This window comes from Vitis vinifera, chromosome 11 (assembly GCF_030704535.1).
Source record: "Vitis vinifera cultivar Pinot Noir 40024 chromosome 11, ASM3070453v1".
NCBI classification, from domain to species: Eukaryota; Viridiplantae; Streptophyta; class Magnoliopsida; order Vitales; family Vitaceae; genus Vitis; species Vitis vinifera.
In genome coordinates this window covers 8,235,444-8,255,351 of record NC_081815.1, presented here as the reverse complement: position 1 = coordinate 8,255,351, position 19,908 = coordinate 8,235,444, and the positions used below count along the sequence as shown (strand labels likewise).

Sequence of the window (19,908 nt, the reverse complement as noted above, 5' to 3'; positions counted from 1 at the left end):
GTACAAAATACGAGTGAGTCAAGTCAAGGACTCAACCACCTTCCGAATGTTGCATCTCCTCTCGATGATGCACCACATACGTATAGGATAATGCAAGTTGAGAGACAAACAGTGGAATCTGCCTCAGTGACATCATTATCTGTCCAACAACTTCAGGACAAGATAACTAACACCATTAGAACGCATTGCATTGGACCCTCGCATAGTACACTCATGTACTCTAAACCTTACACTAAGAGGATTGATAACCTACATATGCCTGTGGGTTATCAACTTCCAAAATTTCAATCATTTGATGAGAAGGGAAATCCAAAACAACATGTTTCTGATTTTGTTGAAACTTGTAACAATGCAGGTACAGATGGTGACCTATTAGTTAAACAATTTGTCCGTTCTCTCCGAGGAAATGTTTTTTATTGGTACATAGACATAGACCTTGCACTTAAGTGTATCGATAGTTCGGACCAAGTGGAATGTGAATTCCTCAACTATTTCTATAGCACTCAACGAACTATAAGCATGATGGAGCTTACTAACACTAAGCAATGGAAAGATGAGTTAGTTGTAAACTATCAACCGTTGGCATTTCTTAAGCCTTGACTGCAAAGATAGATTATTTGAGGTATCAGCCGTGGAGATGTGCATACAAGAAATGCATTGGGGTCTCTTATACACATCCTCCAAGGGATACGACCCCGTACCTTTGAAGAATTAACTACTTGAGCACATGACATGGAACTCAATATAGCCAACCATGGTGCTAAAAAGGACCTTATCGTTGACCAACAAAGAGAAAGACACAATGGGAAAGCAAGTGATAAGAATTCAATAAAACCCATCTAGGAGTCAATGATGGTAAATACAACTCCTATCAAAATCTCAGTACAAGATAAAAAAAAAAAAAAAAAAAAGTAAAAGAGGTTGGACCAACCTAGGAAAATGAGAGGTGTCGGTTCACTTTGAAAGAATTAGAGGATAAAAAGTATCATTTTCTTGACTCTAATGTGCCTAGCATGTTGAAAGACCTGCTCTAGAAAAAAAATTATTGAGCTACCTGAGTGCAAGCATCCAGAAGAAATGGGTCATGTTAATGATCCGAACTATTGTCATTATCATCGAATCGTCATTCACCCGGTGGAAATATGTTTCATCTTAAAAGATCTCATAATGAAACTTGCAAAACAAGGACTAATTCATCTGGATTTGGATGAAGTAGTAGAGTCAAATCATGTTACAGTCATATTTGGGTCTCTCAATCCTATTTCGTTATATGTTCCACCTAAGACACTGGGGGCATGCGCCGGTACTATCCAATGCAAGTCACCGAAACCAAAGCAAACATAAGTGTCATGTCAGGATAGTTTTCTTTGTCTTTGTTCTGATAATGAATCAATGTCATATAACGAAAGAGGTTGGATATTAGTGACACAAAGAAGACCTTGTAAGAAGCAAGAATCTCATCCATACCCAAATCTTCCTAGGAAGGAACAACATTAGCAAAATATTCATCAACATCCAAAGAAAAAAAAAACCTAAAAGAAAACAAGCAATTGTACAGGTTGATGACCTCTTGGTACAAAAGCTCATCACCCCTATCACCCTAGGATAATAATTTCTTCCAAAGTTCTTCAATAAATGGATGGTGACATCAACTCATATGGTCTCTTGTCATGAGACTTCAGAAGAAGATGAGTTAGGTAAAGATGAAGAAAACGTTTTTGGTGCAGAGCCAAGCAAAACCAAGGAAGATGATGAGATAGTAGCAAACCTATAGTGTTTACCCTTGCTCTTCAGTATCCATGAAATGTTACAACTTCTTGAGGAAACACAAATTGCATTGATCCAGGTACTTAAAAATTCATTACTCTATGCCACAAAATAAATGGGGCAAAACGATTTGAGGACAAAGGCCACAATTGTGCGACATGTTGTGCAAACATCACCTACACCAACGACAATGAAAATGGTGTGACATCAAATTTTACCACAATTGTTTTCAAACCTCGGCATTCCAGTGATGCTCCTTGTAGCATGAGCCTAAACTGCATATTGCTCCTATCCTACAAGAGCTTAAATTGTAGTAAAAAAAAAAGTCATTCTTGGCAAACCTCTTAAACTGATGAACAAACTCTTTATATTAAAGAAGTCAAATTCAGATATTCCAAACTAAAATCTCTAACTTCTCTACATACAAGTGTTATTTTCTTTCAGCATGATGCGTTCTCAAAAGAACGATGCAACCTAGAAGCTAAATCCAAAAATGAAGCTTCAAAAGTCAAAATGAAACTCCAAACATTCTTCAACAAGCTCGTGGAAGAATATCAAACACAAACAAAAGTGTCATTCATCCACCTTCAAAGATAAAGAAGATAAGATTGGGTTTTTCAAAACACTTGAGGAAATTGTTGATAAGTTTACTTGAGATCAAGTCATCATTGACCATCAATTAAATTTTGCTCAAAGAACACATGTTTACCACCATTGGATTAAAATCAAGTTCAAGCTTGACACATTCTTCAACAAGCTCATGGAAAAATATCAAACACAATACAAAAGTGTCATTCATCCACTTTTAAGGTTGAAGAAAATCAAGACAAATTCAAATGACTTATTTTGTTTTCTAAAATGCTTAAGAAAGATCTTCACAAGTTTGGTTGAGAATAAGTCATTTTTGACCCTCAACTAAACTTTGTTCCAAGGATGTGAATTTATCATCCTTCAATCAAAATCAAGACAAATGACACTCATAGCCCGCATGAGCATAAACTGCATACGTCAAACACACAAAAAAAAAAAGTCCACTAAGTTAAAAACCTAAAAAGGTGACTTAGGCAAAAGTTAAGACATATGCTCACAAGATTAAATTTTTCTTTTAGTCTTGGCAAAAGTTAGAGCGTAAAAAAAAAATGGAACTATGTTTGACTTGGTTCCTTCTCTTTGAAGGGTACGTAGGCAACTAGGGGAAACCACTTGAGTTCAGTCACTACCAAAAAAAAAAATCTCATTTTTATTAATATATAAATCTAGCTAACAAATGTTAGGTTTTATTACATCTTAATAAAAATAAAATAATGAATGAAGGAAAAGAATGAGAGCTAAAACTAAGTAAAAATGTACAACGATCACATCCACACCAAGCATGCAAGCTCGTCATGTTGAGTCCTTAAGGCTTCTTGAAGTGTCTCTAAAGTCTTGACATCAACATTAGTAAGCATGGGGGTTTGGGAGATAATGATGTGTTTTTTCCTCAAACGAGAAACATCATTTTGTTTATTGGCTATAATCTCATCGATCTCCAAGATTTAGTTGTGAATGCGCTCTTTTTGTATACCTAGTTGCTCCAATTCCTTCTTAAGTGCTTCTTGTTTAGCATCGAGAGTAGCTAAGTCAACCTTTAATGATTGACAACAGTTTGCCTGTACACCCTCAAAGTTTATAGCATCCACAATCTGAGATGCAACAATAGCTAAATGTTCGCTTTGTACTTCCGGAGATATCTTCATAGAATGGGTGCGTTGCACTGCATCGAGGTGATCTACACTTTCCATGTACTTCTCAATCTAAGACTTCAATAGTGAAAGGTCCACTCCAATATTTGTGATAGCATTGAAAAGCTCATCAATTTTTCCTCTCAATAATGGGAGACACTCATTGGAAGTTTTGATAATCATCTCCTTAATGTTTTCTCTAATCATAAGTGTTGCTTGGCGTTGGGCATTAAGAATGATTTGTTCGACGTCAAATGTGTGAATGGTAGTAGAAAGAGCAACCACAATAGGGCATGGAGATTATTGATTATCAATTAAACCTGCAACTGCTAAAAGTGTCAATTCATCATATGTTGTATCTCCAATTGTGGTATTTTGACCTTGAGATTCAATCAAAACATCACTTAAGATGTTAGTAATACCTTCATCACCCAAACGAGAATGAGGTAAAGGTAATAAGATGATAAAGTGAATATCTCGTTGCATAATCAAGGCAAAGTGCGTTGAATCCCTAGTAGCAACAACAATTTCGAACTGATCTTTAGGAGATGACTCATTCCCTTCATAAAAAAATTGGTTGTCACCCGTCACTTAAGGCAAATATTTATTTTTGTTAGTATAAATGCAAAAAAAAAAAAAAAAACTTTTTCACCATCAAGTTCCATTGGTTGAGTAGAAGTTAGGACGTCAGCAAAGAAGACATCTACATTAAGATGATGAGAGTTAGTCTCAGCATAGTACACAAGGTTAGGTCTAATCTTTCGGTGTTTGAAGTGACATTCATTTGTATTTTCAGAGTCGTCATCTGATACATAAAGACCATGTGCATTGTTATGTTGCTTAAAAGTCTTGTGACAGTGAGTACTGCCACCATTGAAAATAGTTTCCTCATACTCTAAGTGTATAGAGGTATTAGTTTGATGTCCACCCATTGAGCGCTTAGAAAAAGCTCTTGAATCATCAGGTAAATCATCAAAATCATTCTCAACATTGTCTTTAACATTCTCCTTAGTAGAAAAACTTGAGTCATCCTTGTACGTTTTACTCTCTAAAGATTTTGAGGGTATTTTTTGAGAAGAATCAAGAGGAGGCTCCATACAAGTAGTAGTAAGAATTTCCTTATCAGGATTACACACTCTGATCCACCAATCCGCATAAGCCTTGGTGACTAAAAACTCTTTAAGACTAATAATTTGGTATAGTAACTTTGGAATAGGTACCAAGCCTAATGCATGACTCCCAATGTTGATACACCGTCTCTTAAGTTCTAGTGCAAAAAATCTCTGGCAAATCCTCTAGAAGGTCTTGAGGATACCCAAATTGCTTGAAAAATTGATGAGAATAATACAGTTGGATTACCCGATGGTTACCTTGTCGCAAAGATAAATAGCTAGAGCGAAGACTTATGAGGTAAGAAGCTTTGGTAACACTAATAGATTCATTATCAGTCCAATGCACACGCTCCTTGTGGAGCAATGCCAAGTGGTCCAATTTTATGCCTTTGCAAGACATTATCAAAGCCTGAGCTTGCAAATCATCAAAACACTTAGCAGAAAACTCATCGGCATAATAAGTCATCCGTGCAGGATGGTTCCAAGAAGGAGAAATGAAATGGGTATCGAAATATTCACCTAACCATCCATATAAAAAATGAATAGGGAAAATAGATGCATTAGTCCTAGGCTTCGAAGAACAAGCAATTTCATTTAAGCCGTTGTAAATGTTTGCTAACACCGGAACAACAAGGCTAAATGTCTCACCTTGAGCCATTTTACTAGCTACCTTGAAGACTCCAGGACGAATCAAGTTGACAATTCTCCAAGGAAGAACGAACTTGCATAACCAACATGCCAAGAAAGCAGCCAAGTAAGTCTCTTTAACATTTTCCTTGGCTACGCCAAGGTTGTCAAAAACTTTCATCTCTAACTGAGTACAAGATTTAACATGATCAATTTCCCCAAAAGGGTTATGAGTCTCCTTAGGCCTCCGCACCTTATTCCTTGTACTTTTCTTTGGAAGTTTTGCATACTTCATGGAGCCTTTGTACCAAAATAACACCTAAGAGACTAACTTGACTGAAGACTTCACTTTCGTCCTAGAGCAAATTCGATGATATCCAAGGAATAGATTTCGACAACTTGGTGGGAGTGAGGACTTTGTTGCATCATTAGATAACTCTTTCGCATTTGGTACCATCTCATCATAAAAAGATCCAATGATGGGTAGTCCAGCAATATGATACAAGTCCCAAAGGGAGATGAAAACCTCTCCAATGAAAGTATGCAAGGTGTTAGTGGTAGGACACCAACGTTCACAAAAGGCCCTAATCATAGAGGCATGACAATAATGGCTAAATAAGGATGCAAAAATAGCTTCATAAAGCTTACATCCTTTAAGAAATGGTCCATGCCGACCCAATACCTCCTCAACCCATTCCCAATATCCTTATGTAAAGAAAGATTCCCAAGTACTTTGAATGAGCTTCCCCATTTGGCTTCTCCGTCACAAACACAAGAACCCAACAATCCAAATTCAACATGAACTTCAGTAGTAGTTGGGTGAGAGGAATTCATCAGAAACAGGTTTCACCTTATTAAGTTTTGAATTGTTGATATTTGTAAGCTTGCAAGATGCAACTCGAAACCAAGAAGAAATGTGTAATGGGTCCTTTGTCACTGGCACTGACAAGGATTGAAGGTCAGTAAGTGACTTATGCATTGACAAGGTAGTCCATTCCTCAAAATCTTCACTATCATCCTCAAGAATGGTTACGGTCTTCTCCTTGAAACATTTGAAGAACGTCATCCTACACCAAAAAAAAAGTAGAAAGAAATATGAATAAAATATGGGTCTAAGTTTTTATATGCCACTATGCATTTAAGTCATGTCAATTTGTATGGGTGAAGACCTTAGCACTCAAGTCGTATTAAGTATTGAAAGTACAACACCATGTAGCATTAGGGCCATAACTTGTTTGCATAGATACCAATTATTATTCTGGTTTTAATTAAATGTTAAAACTTGAATATCACTATGCATTTAAGTCAAGCCAATTTGCATGAGTGAAGACTTTAGCACATAAGTGTCAAAAATACAACACCGCGTAGCATCAAGGCTATAACTTGTTTACATAGATACCAAGTATTATTCTGGTTTTAATTAAATATTAAAACTTGAACACCACTATGCGTTCAAGTCAAGCCAATTTGCATGGGTGAAGACTTTAGCACATAAATGTCGAAAATACGACATCGCTTCGTGTCAAGGCTATGACTTGATTACACGAGGGTCAAATTTTAAATATTCATATTTTTTTTATGGATATTTAAGTTTATTAAAATTCCCCTCAAGTATTAAGGTAATTTAAAAAATTAATTAATTTAATTACCTGAAATCAAATTCGTCTCTGCGAATAATGAAGGGGACACACGTTTGAAAAAAGTAGGTATTTTCCTTCCTAAAAAAAATCATGCGTCAACACACACGCACACACACACACACATATATATACATATATATAGAACAAGAAAAAAAAACACTTACAGGTTTGAAGAGGTGAAGACTTCTCGTGGTGATTTCAAATCGGGTTTCTCAAGTTGGGTTGAAGAACACCCAAAGATAAAAAATGCTCTTTGAAAAAGTTCAAGTCAAAATTTTCAACTATTGTCCCCTTTATATATATAAAAAAAAATGTATATCTGGATGACAAATTGGAAGAGGACTGAAAGCGTAAAGCAAGAAGGAAAACGAATTGGAAGAGGATTCAAAGTGTAAAGCAAGTAGGAAAACGAAGTGGAGTTTGGAAAAAAGTGGGAAAGAAATATTTTTTTGAAAAAAAAAAATAGGAAGAAACTTCCCATTAAAATATTTCTTTGAAAAAAAAAATTTACTTCAAGACTCACCCCATCCACATGACAATGCATGTACGTGATACGTCTTAAAGTGAGGGCATTTGTAGACAAAAAAAATTAGTAGATTAAATTACCATTAATCTGGTCTTAAAAAAAAAAAAAAAGATAAGTTTCCCTAATCTCCAACCATAAAAAGGATAATAATAATAATAAGAAAATTATTATTATTATTATTATTATTATTATTATTATCTTGTTGGTAAAACCTTCCGGAGAAGAAAATTTGCTAAAATCAAGGAACTAAATCCTTTGAATTAAGCAACTAAAATTCGGGAATTTGAAATTCAAATTCTCTATCTTCACCTATAAATAGAGGTGTCTTCTATCAAGAAGAGGGGGGAGAAATAAGAAAAATCCAAAAAAAAAATCCAAATGTAACTTCGTACGGGAAGAGGAGCTTCACAACGAAAGAAAGAGTTTCATCAAATCTCCTTGCAAGTTTAGTAAATGAATCTCCCTGCAAGTTTGGTAAATGGCAAAATAACTACTACACACGTTCTTCGCCATTCAACAAGGTCATTCAGGAATAAGCCACTTGTGGTCCTCGATTGATCTTCGAAATCAAGAAAACGTCATTGTCGTCTTCCAAAGTGTGATAAAGGCAAAAAAATCAGAGGGAAAATATTATTTTAAAAAGAATATTATTTTTTGAGATTGGACCCACAATATTTTTAATTTCAATAAATATTTTGTTCGCATTATTTTCCTATTTGTTTCGCTAAATTTTGCAGGACCAAAATTTTACGAAATTTGTGCGTACACAAACTCTTGTGAAATCCCATATATTTATCAAAATGTTCCTATGCACATATGTAAATAAAGAACTCAAATACCTCTTAATAAATGTGTTATCAAGGAATACAAGTTTGAGCAGGGACCATTAGGACTCATAGGAAATTATTGATTCTCTTATAATCCAAATTTGAAATTGACTTAATATTTCACTATAAAGTCAATTGCACTCTAACATCCTATGATATTACAATTAGATACAAGAACTTGGGTTTGTGACTTACTATCCATTGTATGCGGGTTCCTAATGTTTATAATTTAATAAGGTAAATGTTATTACTTATTAGTCTCTCGAGATTATCTTTACAATCCTTGATTTTGTTTAGGAGTTAATTAACATCTTTATTATAAATGCTCTTATGAAGAACTAATTAATATTTGGATATAAAAAAAATTCCTTCATAGTATTTTTGGTACTATGTTACATTATAAAACAAAAAATTGATTTTTTTTTAAAGCATATATCTAGTTCAATGATCAATTCTCTAAAGTTTTAAAAGTGATTTTAAAACTTATTGAACGGCTAAGGCTTTGTTTGTTTACATTGTTCTTTAATTTTTATTTTTAAAAATATATATATAAATTAAGGCTAAAAATATGTCTAAATGATATTTTTCTATTTTCATTTCCTAGAAAATGGAGCTCAAAAAAATGCAAAAAGTGAAAAAGAACAATTTGTGTCCTATTTGGTAACTATTTTTAAAATAGTTTTGAAAAATAGTTTTTGAAATCTATTTTTTGATATTTTATAAAGTAAAAGTTTGTTTGGAAACCTAAAATATTTTTAATATTTTTAAATATGTTTTAAAAATAATTTTTATGTCTAAAACTTTATTTTTAATAATTATATATGTTTATATATTTATTTTTTAAAAACAAATCTAAAAAAACTAGTGAAAACAATTGAAAATAACTAAAAGATGTTATTTGAAAACATGCTGTTTTTTATTTTTATTTTTTAAAAAAAAAACAGTTTTTTGGTTATCAAACATATTTTCCAATATTTTTTGTTCTTTGAAAAATATAAAACTATTTTCGAAAATAGTTATCAAACAAGTCCTTGCTGTTTTCAAAATTCTTTTAAGAAAAGTAAAAATTATTCTCTAAACATTGAAAATAAAATACCTAATGGAACCAATGATATAAAAGGATTACAAATATGAAAGAAATATTCATATGAATAAAACATTATTCCATATATATTGAAATCAAATACTATTAGTATGGTATCAATATTTTGTTTATTTATTAGATTAAAAATTATTATAAATCAATATATTTTTATAATATAATAATTTATTTGATTAATTATAATTATATATGATAAAAATTTAAAACCAAACAAGATTTAACAAATTTCATTTTTTTTTTGGACATAGTTTTCACTTTTCTTAATCAAGTGCATTTTTAAGAAAAAAGAAAAGAAAAGAAAAGAAATAAAAACTGTTTTTAGAAAATGAAAACAGAAAATAAAAACTAGAAAATGTTTTTCAAACTAAAAGCAACCTAATATTTTTAAAGAAATTTAATTCAAATTCATTACTAATTGAATCACTCAATACCATGCCTTCCATTTTTGTAATTATTTAAGTATATTTGGTTCTTGAAAAGTATTAAGAAAATAAAATAAAAAATGATATTTTCAAAAATACTAAAGAAAATTATTTTTTCATATTTAATTATATTATAAAAAATAATAAAATATAAAATATAATTAAAATTAATAAAAAAAACTTATATATTTTAAAATTATTTAATCTTTAAATAAAAATGTTAAATAAATAAAATGACATTGAAACGGGATATCAAAATAATTTATTGATTTCAATTTTTTATATTTTATTTTTCAATCACTTTTTATTTCCTTTCACATTTCTTTTCTATTTTCTTTCTCTCATATTTTTCCTCAAAAACATAACCTCTCCATTTTCTTTCCCTTGTGTTGTTTCTCAAACTCTCCCAATACTAAACATAACCTTAGGAAGAACAAAATAATAACATCAATGGTATACGAGGAAAAGTCACCACCCATATTAGGGTTAATAGAATAATTTTAAAAAACAATTTCTAAAATATGAAAATTTCAAAACTATTTCCAAATTTATGATAAGGGGGGATTTCAATAAAAAATTATATTTTCAAAAAAAATTTAATAAAAATTTGAAGTTATCTTTAAAAAAAATAATTTTGATATTTAAATTCAGATTGCCTTCAATATTTGACTAAAACTATCATATTTTTTTTTTTTCAAAATCCTCATATGTAAGGATGTTAAACAATTTCATATCTTTTCTCGAGATTTTTAAATATAGTAATTCAATAAATATTTTCAAATTTATGATAGTTGGAAATCTAATAAAAAATTATTTTTTAAAAATAATTTTAATTGAAATTTGAAGTTATCTTTTAAAATATAGCTTTGCTGTTTAAATTAAAATTGTTTATTTATAAGGTAACTTCCTAATAATATCTCAAAAAGTGTTATATATTTGAAAATAATTTTAAAAAATGTTATATTTAAAAGAAAAATGTTATAGAAAGGGGGAAAAGAACAAAAGGAAAAATAGAAAAATTCAATTCACAAGTCAGTGAATCTTGAGTTGGCTACCCTACACCAAACAATTGGCCCATTGGTTTGGCCTTTAACCCGGCCCGACCCACCGAGAGCTGCAATCCTATTTTTCACAGCTTTGTGAAAAATCTCAGAAAAGAAATGGCGCTGAGCAGTGGAGTGACTGCTCAAATCTCCCACTTTCAGAGGCTAAACAACCCTAAAATTGCTTCTTCCTCTTCGCTCTGCTGTTGTAAGTTCTCACTCTCTCTGTTTCGTTCCACATGCAACTTCTGTTGTTTCCTGAGAAAATTGAGGAAAACAGAACAAAAGAAAACAGCAATCTCTTCCCCAAACAATTTTTTCTTAATCATGCATTGCTTCCAAAGGACTTTGCCCCCTTTTAAAGGCGTTGTCGCCTATTTTTAAACTAACTCTAGTTGGGTTCTAGATTTGTCAGAGAAAGTGAATGGGAAAGTAGTGGGAGTTGCTCATTCTGTGTTCTATCATTAATTTTGACTTGAAAATTAGGAATTTTTTTCTGTGGTGTTTGCCTTTGATTTATATAGAATTCACTTCACGGGAATGTCGAACATGTTCTTTTTTATTTCTTTTAAATAGAGTCTTGTGTAATTTCACATTCTTGCTGATGCTATTTAATGGTGCTGTCGATTGTTTGTAAGAGTTGTTCCATAATTTTTCTCCAGGAATCAAAATTATCAAGCAATTTATTTATTTATTTCTCTGATTTCAGGGATGGATTGTCATTCTTATGTATCATTTGGAACGAAGGCATTTCTCCATGGTAAAGGCAGGGTTTTACCTACAAATTTGGGGCCCCTTAGGGTTTCCTATAACAGAAGATTGGAATTTCTAAAATTTAAGTCTTACCCAAATCTGAGTTCGGATGATTCTTTGAAGGTGAGATCAGGATTGACTCTCTAGTGACTGTATGAGCAATGGTTTAGGTGCCGGTGAAACTGCAGTTATTAACTAGAGTTGGCATGATATTGGGTTCTTAAATTATATGTTAGTCATGTGAAATCAAGCTGTGTTAAGTGCATTATATTCCCCCTTATATAGTATTGATAAAAGAAACTGAGGAAGTGTTATACTCAGAAATGAAAGTTTGATGTTTGCTCCATTATCAAAGTTCATTCATGAAAAAGAGATCAGCATGAGTTACCTTATAACATTAGCATCTGAAGTGTTTAATGAGTTGCCCTTGTATAATATGGGTACAAGATAGTCACTTGTATAAATGGGAAATGGTCTCTTCCCTTTGTGCTTAAATGTAGTCGTCACCAATTAGGTGGCTGGAATTTGATTCTGATAGGTGCTCTCTTGGGACTGGATTGAATTGGTCTTATGAGTTATCTTTAAAGACCACTTTGGTGAAGCCAAGTTAGCTTTCTCTTGGTCAGCTGGTCATGGGATGACTATAGATGCATGTTCTTGCTCTTCTTGAAGGCCCTAGAGAACCTAAGGGAGTAGGTTGGATGTAATGTAAGGTTGAAGAACTTGTCTGCTATTAGTAAGTGGGTTCTTAGAGGATAATCCATTCAATAGAGGAAACTTAAAAAAAATGGAAATTGAGTTTAGTTGGATTCTTTGTTCTCCTGATGAGAGGACCTTGACTTTTGAGGAGTTCAGATGGAATATTACCTTCCTTGATGTAAAGTCTGTCTGGGTTTTAGTCTTTGTGCTTTTCCCCCCTTTTGTCCCCTTCTTTTATATTAGTGCACTGCTTTTATCCTTCCTTATGTTCCTTCCTTGTGTAATAAATGTTTATATTGTATTAACCCCCTGATACAGATCTAGTATTGTTTATTTCTTCCTTTAGCCTAAGCTTATAAAATATAACTCCATCCCCTTATTATTTTTTCTCAACCTTCTCTCTTTTGCAGGAAGCAATGGCATCGTATTTTTTTAGTTTAATCTTTCACAGCCATCTTGTTTCAATTATAAATTGGAATTTATTGTTGTTGCCTCTTTTAACGACATATATTTACATACTGTTTGTTATGATATATTTGACTATTTGTCCAAGTTTCTTATTCTTTTATAGATTGTTATCTTCAGTGGCAGAGGAGTGATAAGCCCAGAGGGGGCAAGTGCCCCCCTGAAAATTAGGACAATAAATGCCAGAAATCCCTTTGCCAAAGGAAATTAAATTCTAAAGATATTTAAAAAAAATGCCCCCTATTACTTATAACAAAAAAATGCTTTAAAAGTGTCTCCAAACGCCCTCAACAGAAGCCACCCAAAAACAATTCTCCAAAGTTAACCAATATATATTTATACATAAAATATACTTGCCTAAACTATAAAAACTCACTTGAGAATTCTCATTCAGTTGCTTTTATATTTTTAATCTATTTTATCTTTTCCTTGAAAACCTTAAAAACTTTTCAATGAAATTTTCTTTTCCGAAGAATTATTTTAAAATATTTTGAAGTTTTTCCTTATTCTATTATTTAAATTATTAAAACTAATAGGAATTGTATTTATAATTTTTATTATTGAAATCAATAATTTTTTAATAAAACTTGCAATTGATATTTTTAAAACTTTTTGAATGTTTTTTCTTATTCTATTTTTTTTAATTATAAAACTAATAATACATATTTGTAATTTTTGTTTTTGAAATTAATGTATTTTTTAATAAAAATTATTTTTCTTTTTTTCAAAATTACCTAAATTAATAGATTTTTTTTCTAATTTTTTTTTTCTCCTAGGATTTTTGAAAAAAATTAGAATTTTTTTATTGAAAAATTGGGATATTTATTTATTTGCAATTTATATGGCACAAAATATGTATAATTTTATAATTTTTACCTTTTTTTATTTTTTTTCCACTAATATTTTACTATAATAATTTATGTTATAGATAATTTATCCATTTAATATGTTTAACCTTTCATAACAATATTTAATGAAATCATAATATGAATTTTTTAGTTTAAATTTTTTATTTGATTTATATCATTAAACCTGCCAATTCTTGATTCACTTCTGGGCTCCGCTACTGGCTAAGCTGCCACTGAAGTGGTGGGTAGAGAAGTATACAATCAAGTGATTAGCAGGGATACTTCTGATACATTGCCTATCATTTATAACATTTTCTTATTGCTGACCCGTAATTATTCACTTTGACATGTGGTCACTCATCCCAGCTGTTTGTGTTTGCAAAACAAATTCTAACTTTTTTAGTGTTTCATTAAAGTTAATTAACTTCCCTCAACTAAAAAAATTCGTAACTTTTTTAGTGTCTCTCTAGGTTCCTTCTTTTTTTCTTATGGGTACATAATGTCACAGACGATGGATTGGCTCCACTTAATTTATGTTTGCTGGAGTTTTTGGTCCTTTATGAACATTTTAGAAGTTTCAATGTTGACTCTGAGGAGTGAGGCACTTATAGGAAAAAACTAATCTTAGAGAAAGGAAAAGGTGTCCATACACAATTTGTGCCAATAGACTTTATACTGTTTTTTCTTTTAAAGATAAAAATATGCATTATACATAAACATATAACCTAAAGAGCAAGAATTAGCTGTAATGCTCTCTGCCTTCCTTTTGAAGATTGCAGTAGTACACATTCTTCTAAGGCACAGTTCTGTTTCCTTCTTCTTTTTTTCTTCAATTATCTCTAATACTAATTAATTAGAAGAGGTTAGACTCAAATCTGTCCCTTCTCTGGAACCTGACTCTCCCTGATTCTCCTCATTCCACATTTCTTGTTCTAAATTTTTGCAATTATAAATTTTGAGTTCAAGCATGATATGTTCTTTTAAATATTCTGAATCTCTAAAAATATTGAATATCATGGTCTTTCAATTTGTAAATTATGCATACCTCTTTAAGTTATGTCTATAGGCATAAATCCCATATCCCTTTGATCCAGCCTATCCTGTTGTCAATGTAAGAAAGTATACAGTCACTGGTTTTATCCTTTCAGTTGTATGCCATGTGCAGTTCTTGACACGTGAGAGATTTGGAGCATCACTCCAAGGCTACTTTATCTAGAGGTAGGTATTGTTGCTGTGTCAAGCCAAACATCAGTTCGAATAATAAGGGGAATGCAATGCGCTTATATGATGTGGGACAGCCTCCCAACAAAACAGTTTGAAGGACGAGTAGAATGTTCAATTTGAAGTGAGACAGCAGTGGGGAAAAGAGACTTCCAATTTTCACTTCCTGTCTCGTTGAAATTTGTAGTTATCTGGTGGAAGTTGCATGAATCCTAATACCTGATGGTGGAGCTAAATGAAAAATAACTGGCATAGCAATAATATACTAGGAATTGAACCAATTACTTGCTCTTACTCATGCAGTCATCCCATCTTCTTGTCCCTAAAAAGAATATTTGAGCATTATTCCCTAGGATGAAAAAAAGGCTATTATTCATTTATCTGATGGATACTTAGCCTGAGTGATCTTGCAAGTGACCTGCCTTGAGTTGTGGCTCTAATTGCTGCTGCTCAACAGTATGCTCTATGCTGTTGTTGAAATTGTTTTAGCTGCAGCTGCCTTGACCATTAGTCCCATTCCCCGGGTCTGCTGCAATACAAAGTGAATTGTGTTGGTGTCGAAATTGTTTTAACTATCAACTTCAGATCCTTTGCTTGTTCTTTGAAGACCTGCATTATTACTTAATCTGTATTGGAAAATGTTGCTAGATATGTGTAACTCTATGAGATCCTTGGAAAAATGGAGCTTTTTAAAAAATTTATGTTGAACTCTGATCCTTTGCTTGTTCTTTAATTTTGAGGACCAACATTGAGCACTTATCTCTATTGGTGAATGTTGTTTGTGATGTGTAACTCTATGTGATCCTTGACTAACTGTAGCTTTTAAAAAAATTTATGTTAAATGAATGATGTCCTGAAATCATTTTTTGTTTGTTGTAGTATGGTGGCATTAGACTCGAACTTCCTCTACAGTTCAGGATCCCATCAAAAAATTGCCATAAATGCCATTCTTTAGTCATACAGAGCAATTATCCCCAAAATGCAGATTTGCCTCGCTATTACTCAAAGAAGGAGAAGAAACCCTTTCCAATACCTATAGTGGAGCTGAGGCGAGCTGCCAGAGAGAGGCTAAAGAACATGAAGGGCCAACCCAGGAGACCAATCCCACCTCCAAAGAGCGGGTTGCTGGTTAAAAGACTTATACCAGTTGCATATGATGTGATGAATGCAAGAACTACATTGATCAACAATCTCAAGAAGCTCTTGAAAGTGTTGCCTGTACATGCTTGCAAGTAATTCTCGTCCTTCTTTCCATCTTGAAAACCTTTGCCTGATAGCAATATGTGATTCATAGAGACTCTCTGGGGAACTGTGAAATCCTTTCAGTTCCTTTAAAAAAAAAAAAACATGTTGGTTTAAAATCATATTCAGGCATTCTATCTTCGTAGAAACATGTCAATGATCTAAGGTTCTTTCAATTGTTATTTATTTACCATTTTTGTTTCCCTTTCTTGCATGGCTGTTATTTGCAAAACCATTGTTGTTGAGAAACATTTTAGTGCATGATTTCATGGCCAAATGCAACTTCTTTCAACTTAGCTTCATTTGGGCTTCCAAACTTTCTGGTTTCCAAATGGTCACAAATGTGAATTATATGTTACAGTTGTAGGGTTTAAATATGGTTAACAAATGTTGCCTACATCAACACCAGTGGCCCACAGAAACATAGCTAGCACCCAGATTTTGATGTGTTTATCAAGTGGATCTTTTACTCTATTTAAAAAATGACTAAACTTTTGCCATCTGGTATGGCTCTTTATTTAATAGCATGAGAAAACTAATGGAATGCTGGGGATCCTACAGGCATCACATCCACTAGGCCTGCCTGACCTTTCTTGGCTGCCTTTTGCATTCATAGTACTAAATATCAATATGGGGTCTCTTGATGGGCCAATTCTTGATATACTAGTGATTTTGGATAACTTGCAGGATATTTATTATCTGGTAATGACAGTTGGAGGGACAGGATGTGTTTAAGAAAATAAGGTCATGTATTAATTGTGGCACTCATGATAACTTAGAGAGAAATTAGGTAACAGATTTTGGCAATTTGTTTCTTGCACATTATACACATCCAAATTAGCTGGTTACCATACCAAATTTGCTGCTTCATTATGCATGGTTAGTTTGATGTTTACTAATAGAATTCCATTAGATGCTTACCTGAATCCCCGATGTGAGTGATCCAAGTGATTGGCATTTCCATGCACTATTTCAATGCCCTTGAAGATATTTGTTTAGTGTTAGGTAGCCAATCGTATGAAGAACTATTGTTTGATATACTTGGTGTGGAACTTGCTTACAGAATAGTTCACCTTTATCCAATCTAATAGTGTGAAGTGATTTTATCAAGATTGTGGTTTCTGATATAGTGTAGCACATTGAGAGAAGGCCAGTTCAATCTTAAAGATACGTATGTTGTTGAAATTGCATTCCCTAATAATATTAGTCTGTCATCACTTTCCTCCCCATTTAAAAGACATGAGTACAGCAATCAGACACCAGTCCAGCGATTGGCAGTTGTTAAGATGTTTGAAAGCTCTTCCTTTATGTTCTAGGGTCTGGTAATGAAACTCGTTGTTGAATATGTTCCGATAACAATGCTTTGCAATAACTTTGCAGGTGGTGTAACGAAATCCACGTTGGACATGTCGGGCACCCATTCAAATCATGTAGAGGCCCACAGACTTCAATCCGCAAGGGTGATCATGAATGGACAAATGCATTCATTGAAGATATATTGGTACCTGTTGATGCTTTTCACCTCTTTGATCGTCTTGGTAGGCGTATTCCTCACGAGGAGAGATTCTCAATTCCTAGAATTCCAGCTGTAGTTGAGCTCTGCATCCAAGCTGGGGTTGATTTACCTGAATTCCCCACTAAGAGGAGGAGAAAGCCAATTATCCGCATTGGAAAAAGTGAATTCATAGATGCAGATGAGAGTGAACTGCCGGACCCTGTCCCTGAAGTCCCCAAGACACCGCTATTAACCGAAATACCTGACTCAGAAATCGAGGCCCCATCTAGTGCAGAAGAAACAGCCTTGCTTGCTGAGGAAACACTCAAAGCATGGGATAAAATGAAGGGAGGAGCCAAGAAGCTAATGAGAATGTACCCAGTAAGGGTTTGTGGATATTGTCCAGAGGTGCACATAGGGCCCTCCGGACACAAGGCGCAAAACTGTGGAGCTCACAAGCACCAACAACGGAACGGGCAGCATGGTTGGCAGGCAGCTGTGCTCAATGACTTGATACCACCAAGATATGTGTGGCATGTTCCAAATGGGCAACCCTTGCAAAGGGAGCTTAAGAACTTCTATGGTCAAGCCCCTGTTGTGGTGGAAATGTGTGTGCAGGCTGGTGCGGCTGTGCCTGAGCAATACAAGCCAACCATGAGGTTGGATGTGGGGATCCCAACAGATATTAGAGAAGCTGAGATGGTAGTCTGAGGTGAATTTTGGTTAAGAGTGTATAAAGTGTGTAGAATATTGAAAATAAATACAATATTTTATTTATTTATGAAACAAATATTTGGCTTTTCCTTAATCAGAGGAGTGAAAACGCGAGCGATTCAACAGGTGAGAAGGGGAAGACGAAGCCACACCAAATGTGATTGGATCCCTTTCTTTAGCTTCCATTTCCTTTTTGAGTCTCTCTCTCCTTTCTTTGTTTAGCTTCCAATTACTTTCACAAACAAGCCGACAGCATACAAGACGTTGAGTGTAGTGCAGATCTCTCAAGATGGCAACTCCGGCGAGGGACGGGAAGAAGGCGGGCGGAGCAGGGGCTCCAAAGATGCCAGCGGCGGGGCAGCATTCGACGGAAGTACTTCACTAGCGGAGCAAACTACCTCATAGTCCACTGAAATTGGCGATTGGGGGGTTGGCATTTGTGGCAGTTCTGAGCTACTTCACCTTGTACACAATGAAAAAGCCGGAGGCCTGCGCCCTGGACGTTGCCAAAGTTGTGGCCGGCGTTTCGACCCCTGAGGACACCCATCCCCGCAAGTAGGTTTTGCTCTTTTTTGTCTTCACCCATCTCCTTTCGCACCCTTTTCCTCCACTTCTTACTCCGTACGCATGGCCCTTCATGCATTCTAGGACTGTTCATCATAAGCTCCCCATGCCTCCTTTCCATTTTGTTTCTTTATCGCTTGTTCTTGCTGTTTTCTTCCCTGTGAACCCACATACCAATTATTTTTGTTTGTGTGGTGGCAAATTTGATACAGGAACATAGCTTGAAAGGAATTTTAGAGGGTTGGATTAGGTTTAATCTTATTTATAATTGTGTCAACTCGTGTAACATTTTTATAATCGGATCGTGTTCGGGTTTGACTATACCATTCATTTAATTTATTTATTAATCATGTCAAAAATGATCTATTTATGATCCATTTAATTTATACAAATTTATTAATCTTATATATTTAAAAACTATAAAAATTAAAAATACTTTATAATTAAAACATTAAATAAAATAATAAACAAGTATTAAATTAAAATTTTAATTACTTTTTATATTCTAAATATATTATAATTAAAATTAAGTAATTAAGATTACAATTAAATGCATTTTCTATTTTTTACTTTTGAAAATAAAAACTCTACGCACAAAGTATGAATTCTTATATAAAAATAGATACATATATTATGTATTTAAAAATGCTTTTCTAGAATTTTTAAATTTTGAAAAAATAAAAAATTTCACATTCTCAAAATTTAAGATATTTAAAAGTGTCTTTAAGTATAATTATTTCAACAACATATCAAAGAATAAAAATTTTTAAATTTTCTCAAAGACAATAAAAGAACTATTCATGGTACAAAATTATTGTTAGACGTGAAAAAAAAAAAATCCATGACAAAATATTGTATTGAATTACAAAAAAAAAAAAAAAGGTTCATGGAAAAAAAGTTATGTAAAAAAAAAAAAAAAAATCCATGAGAAAATATTACCTAAGATGGTCCCTTGACCATCATCCCATAGCAACCACCAAAGAAAAAAGTGATTTGTAGAGCAAAAAATCATTTTTGAGCATGAAAAAGAGTTTATGACATAATATTATTTTCCAAAAAAAAAAAAAAGTTAGTGGAGAAAAAGTACTTAAAATAATTTATAGCAAAAAAAGTAGATAAT

The 19,908-nt window shown here is 33.1% G+C and overlaps 1 protein-coding gene across 1 annotated transcript; it reads left to right on the top strand.

Moving 5' to 3' along the window:
- The first annotated feature begins 10,840 nt into the window (after positions 1-10,840).
- LOC100244952 (APO protein 2, chloroplastic) lies at positions 10,841-18,318 on the top strand. The gene is made up of 4 exons (XM_002275738.5): positions 10,841-10,995; positions 11,497-11,663; positions 15,653-16,005; positions 17,396-18,318. The coding sequence occupies exons 1-4, from the start codon at positions 10,905-10,907 to the stop codon at positions 18,219-18,221; spliced, it is 1,437 nt and encodes a 478-aa protein (XP_002275774.2). The 5' UTR covers positions 10,841-10,904; the 3' UTR covers positions 18,222-18,318.
- The last annotated feature ends 1,590 nt before the right edge of the window (positions 18,319-19,908 follow it).

What these genes read in the sequence shown, in the direction of transcription:
- LOC100244952 (XM_002275738.5), top strand. Translation starts at nt 10,905, where the DNA reads ATGGCGCTGAGCAGTGGAGTGACTGCTCAAATCTCCCACTTTCAGAGG. An exon ending in TTCCTCTTCGCTCTGCTGTT is followed by an intron (nt 10,996 to 11,496) that starts GTAAGTTCTCAC and finishes CTCTGATTTCAG; the next exon opens with GGATGGATTGTCATTCTTAT. An exon ending in GTTCGGATGATTCTTTGAAG is followed by an intron (nt 11,664 to 15,652) that starts GTGAGATCAGGA and finishes TGTTTGTTGTAG; the next exon opens with TATGGTGGCATTAGACTCGA.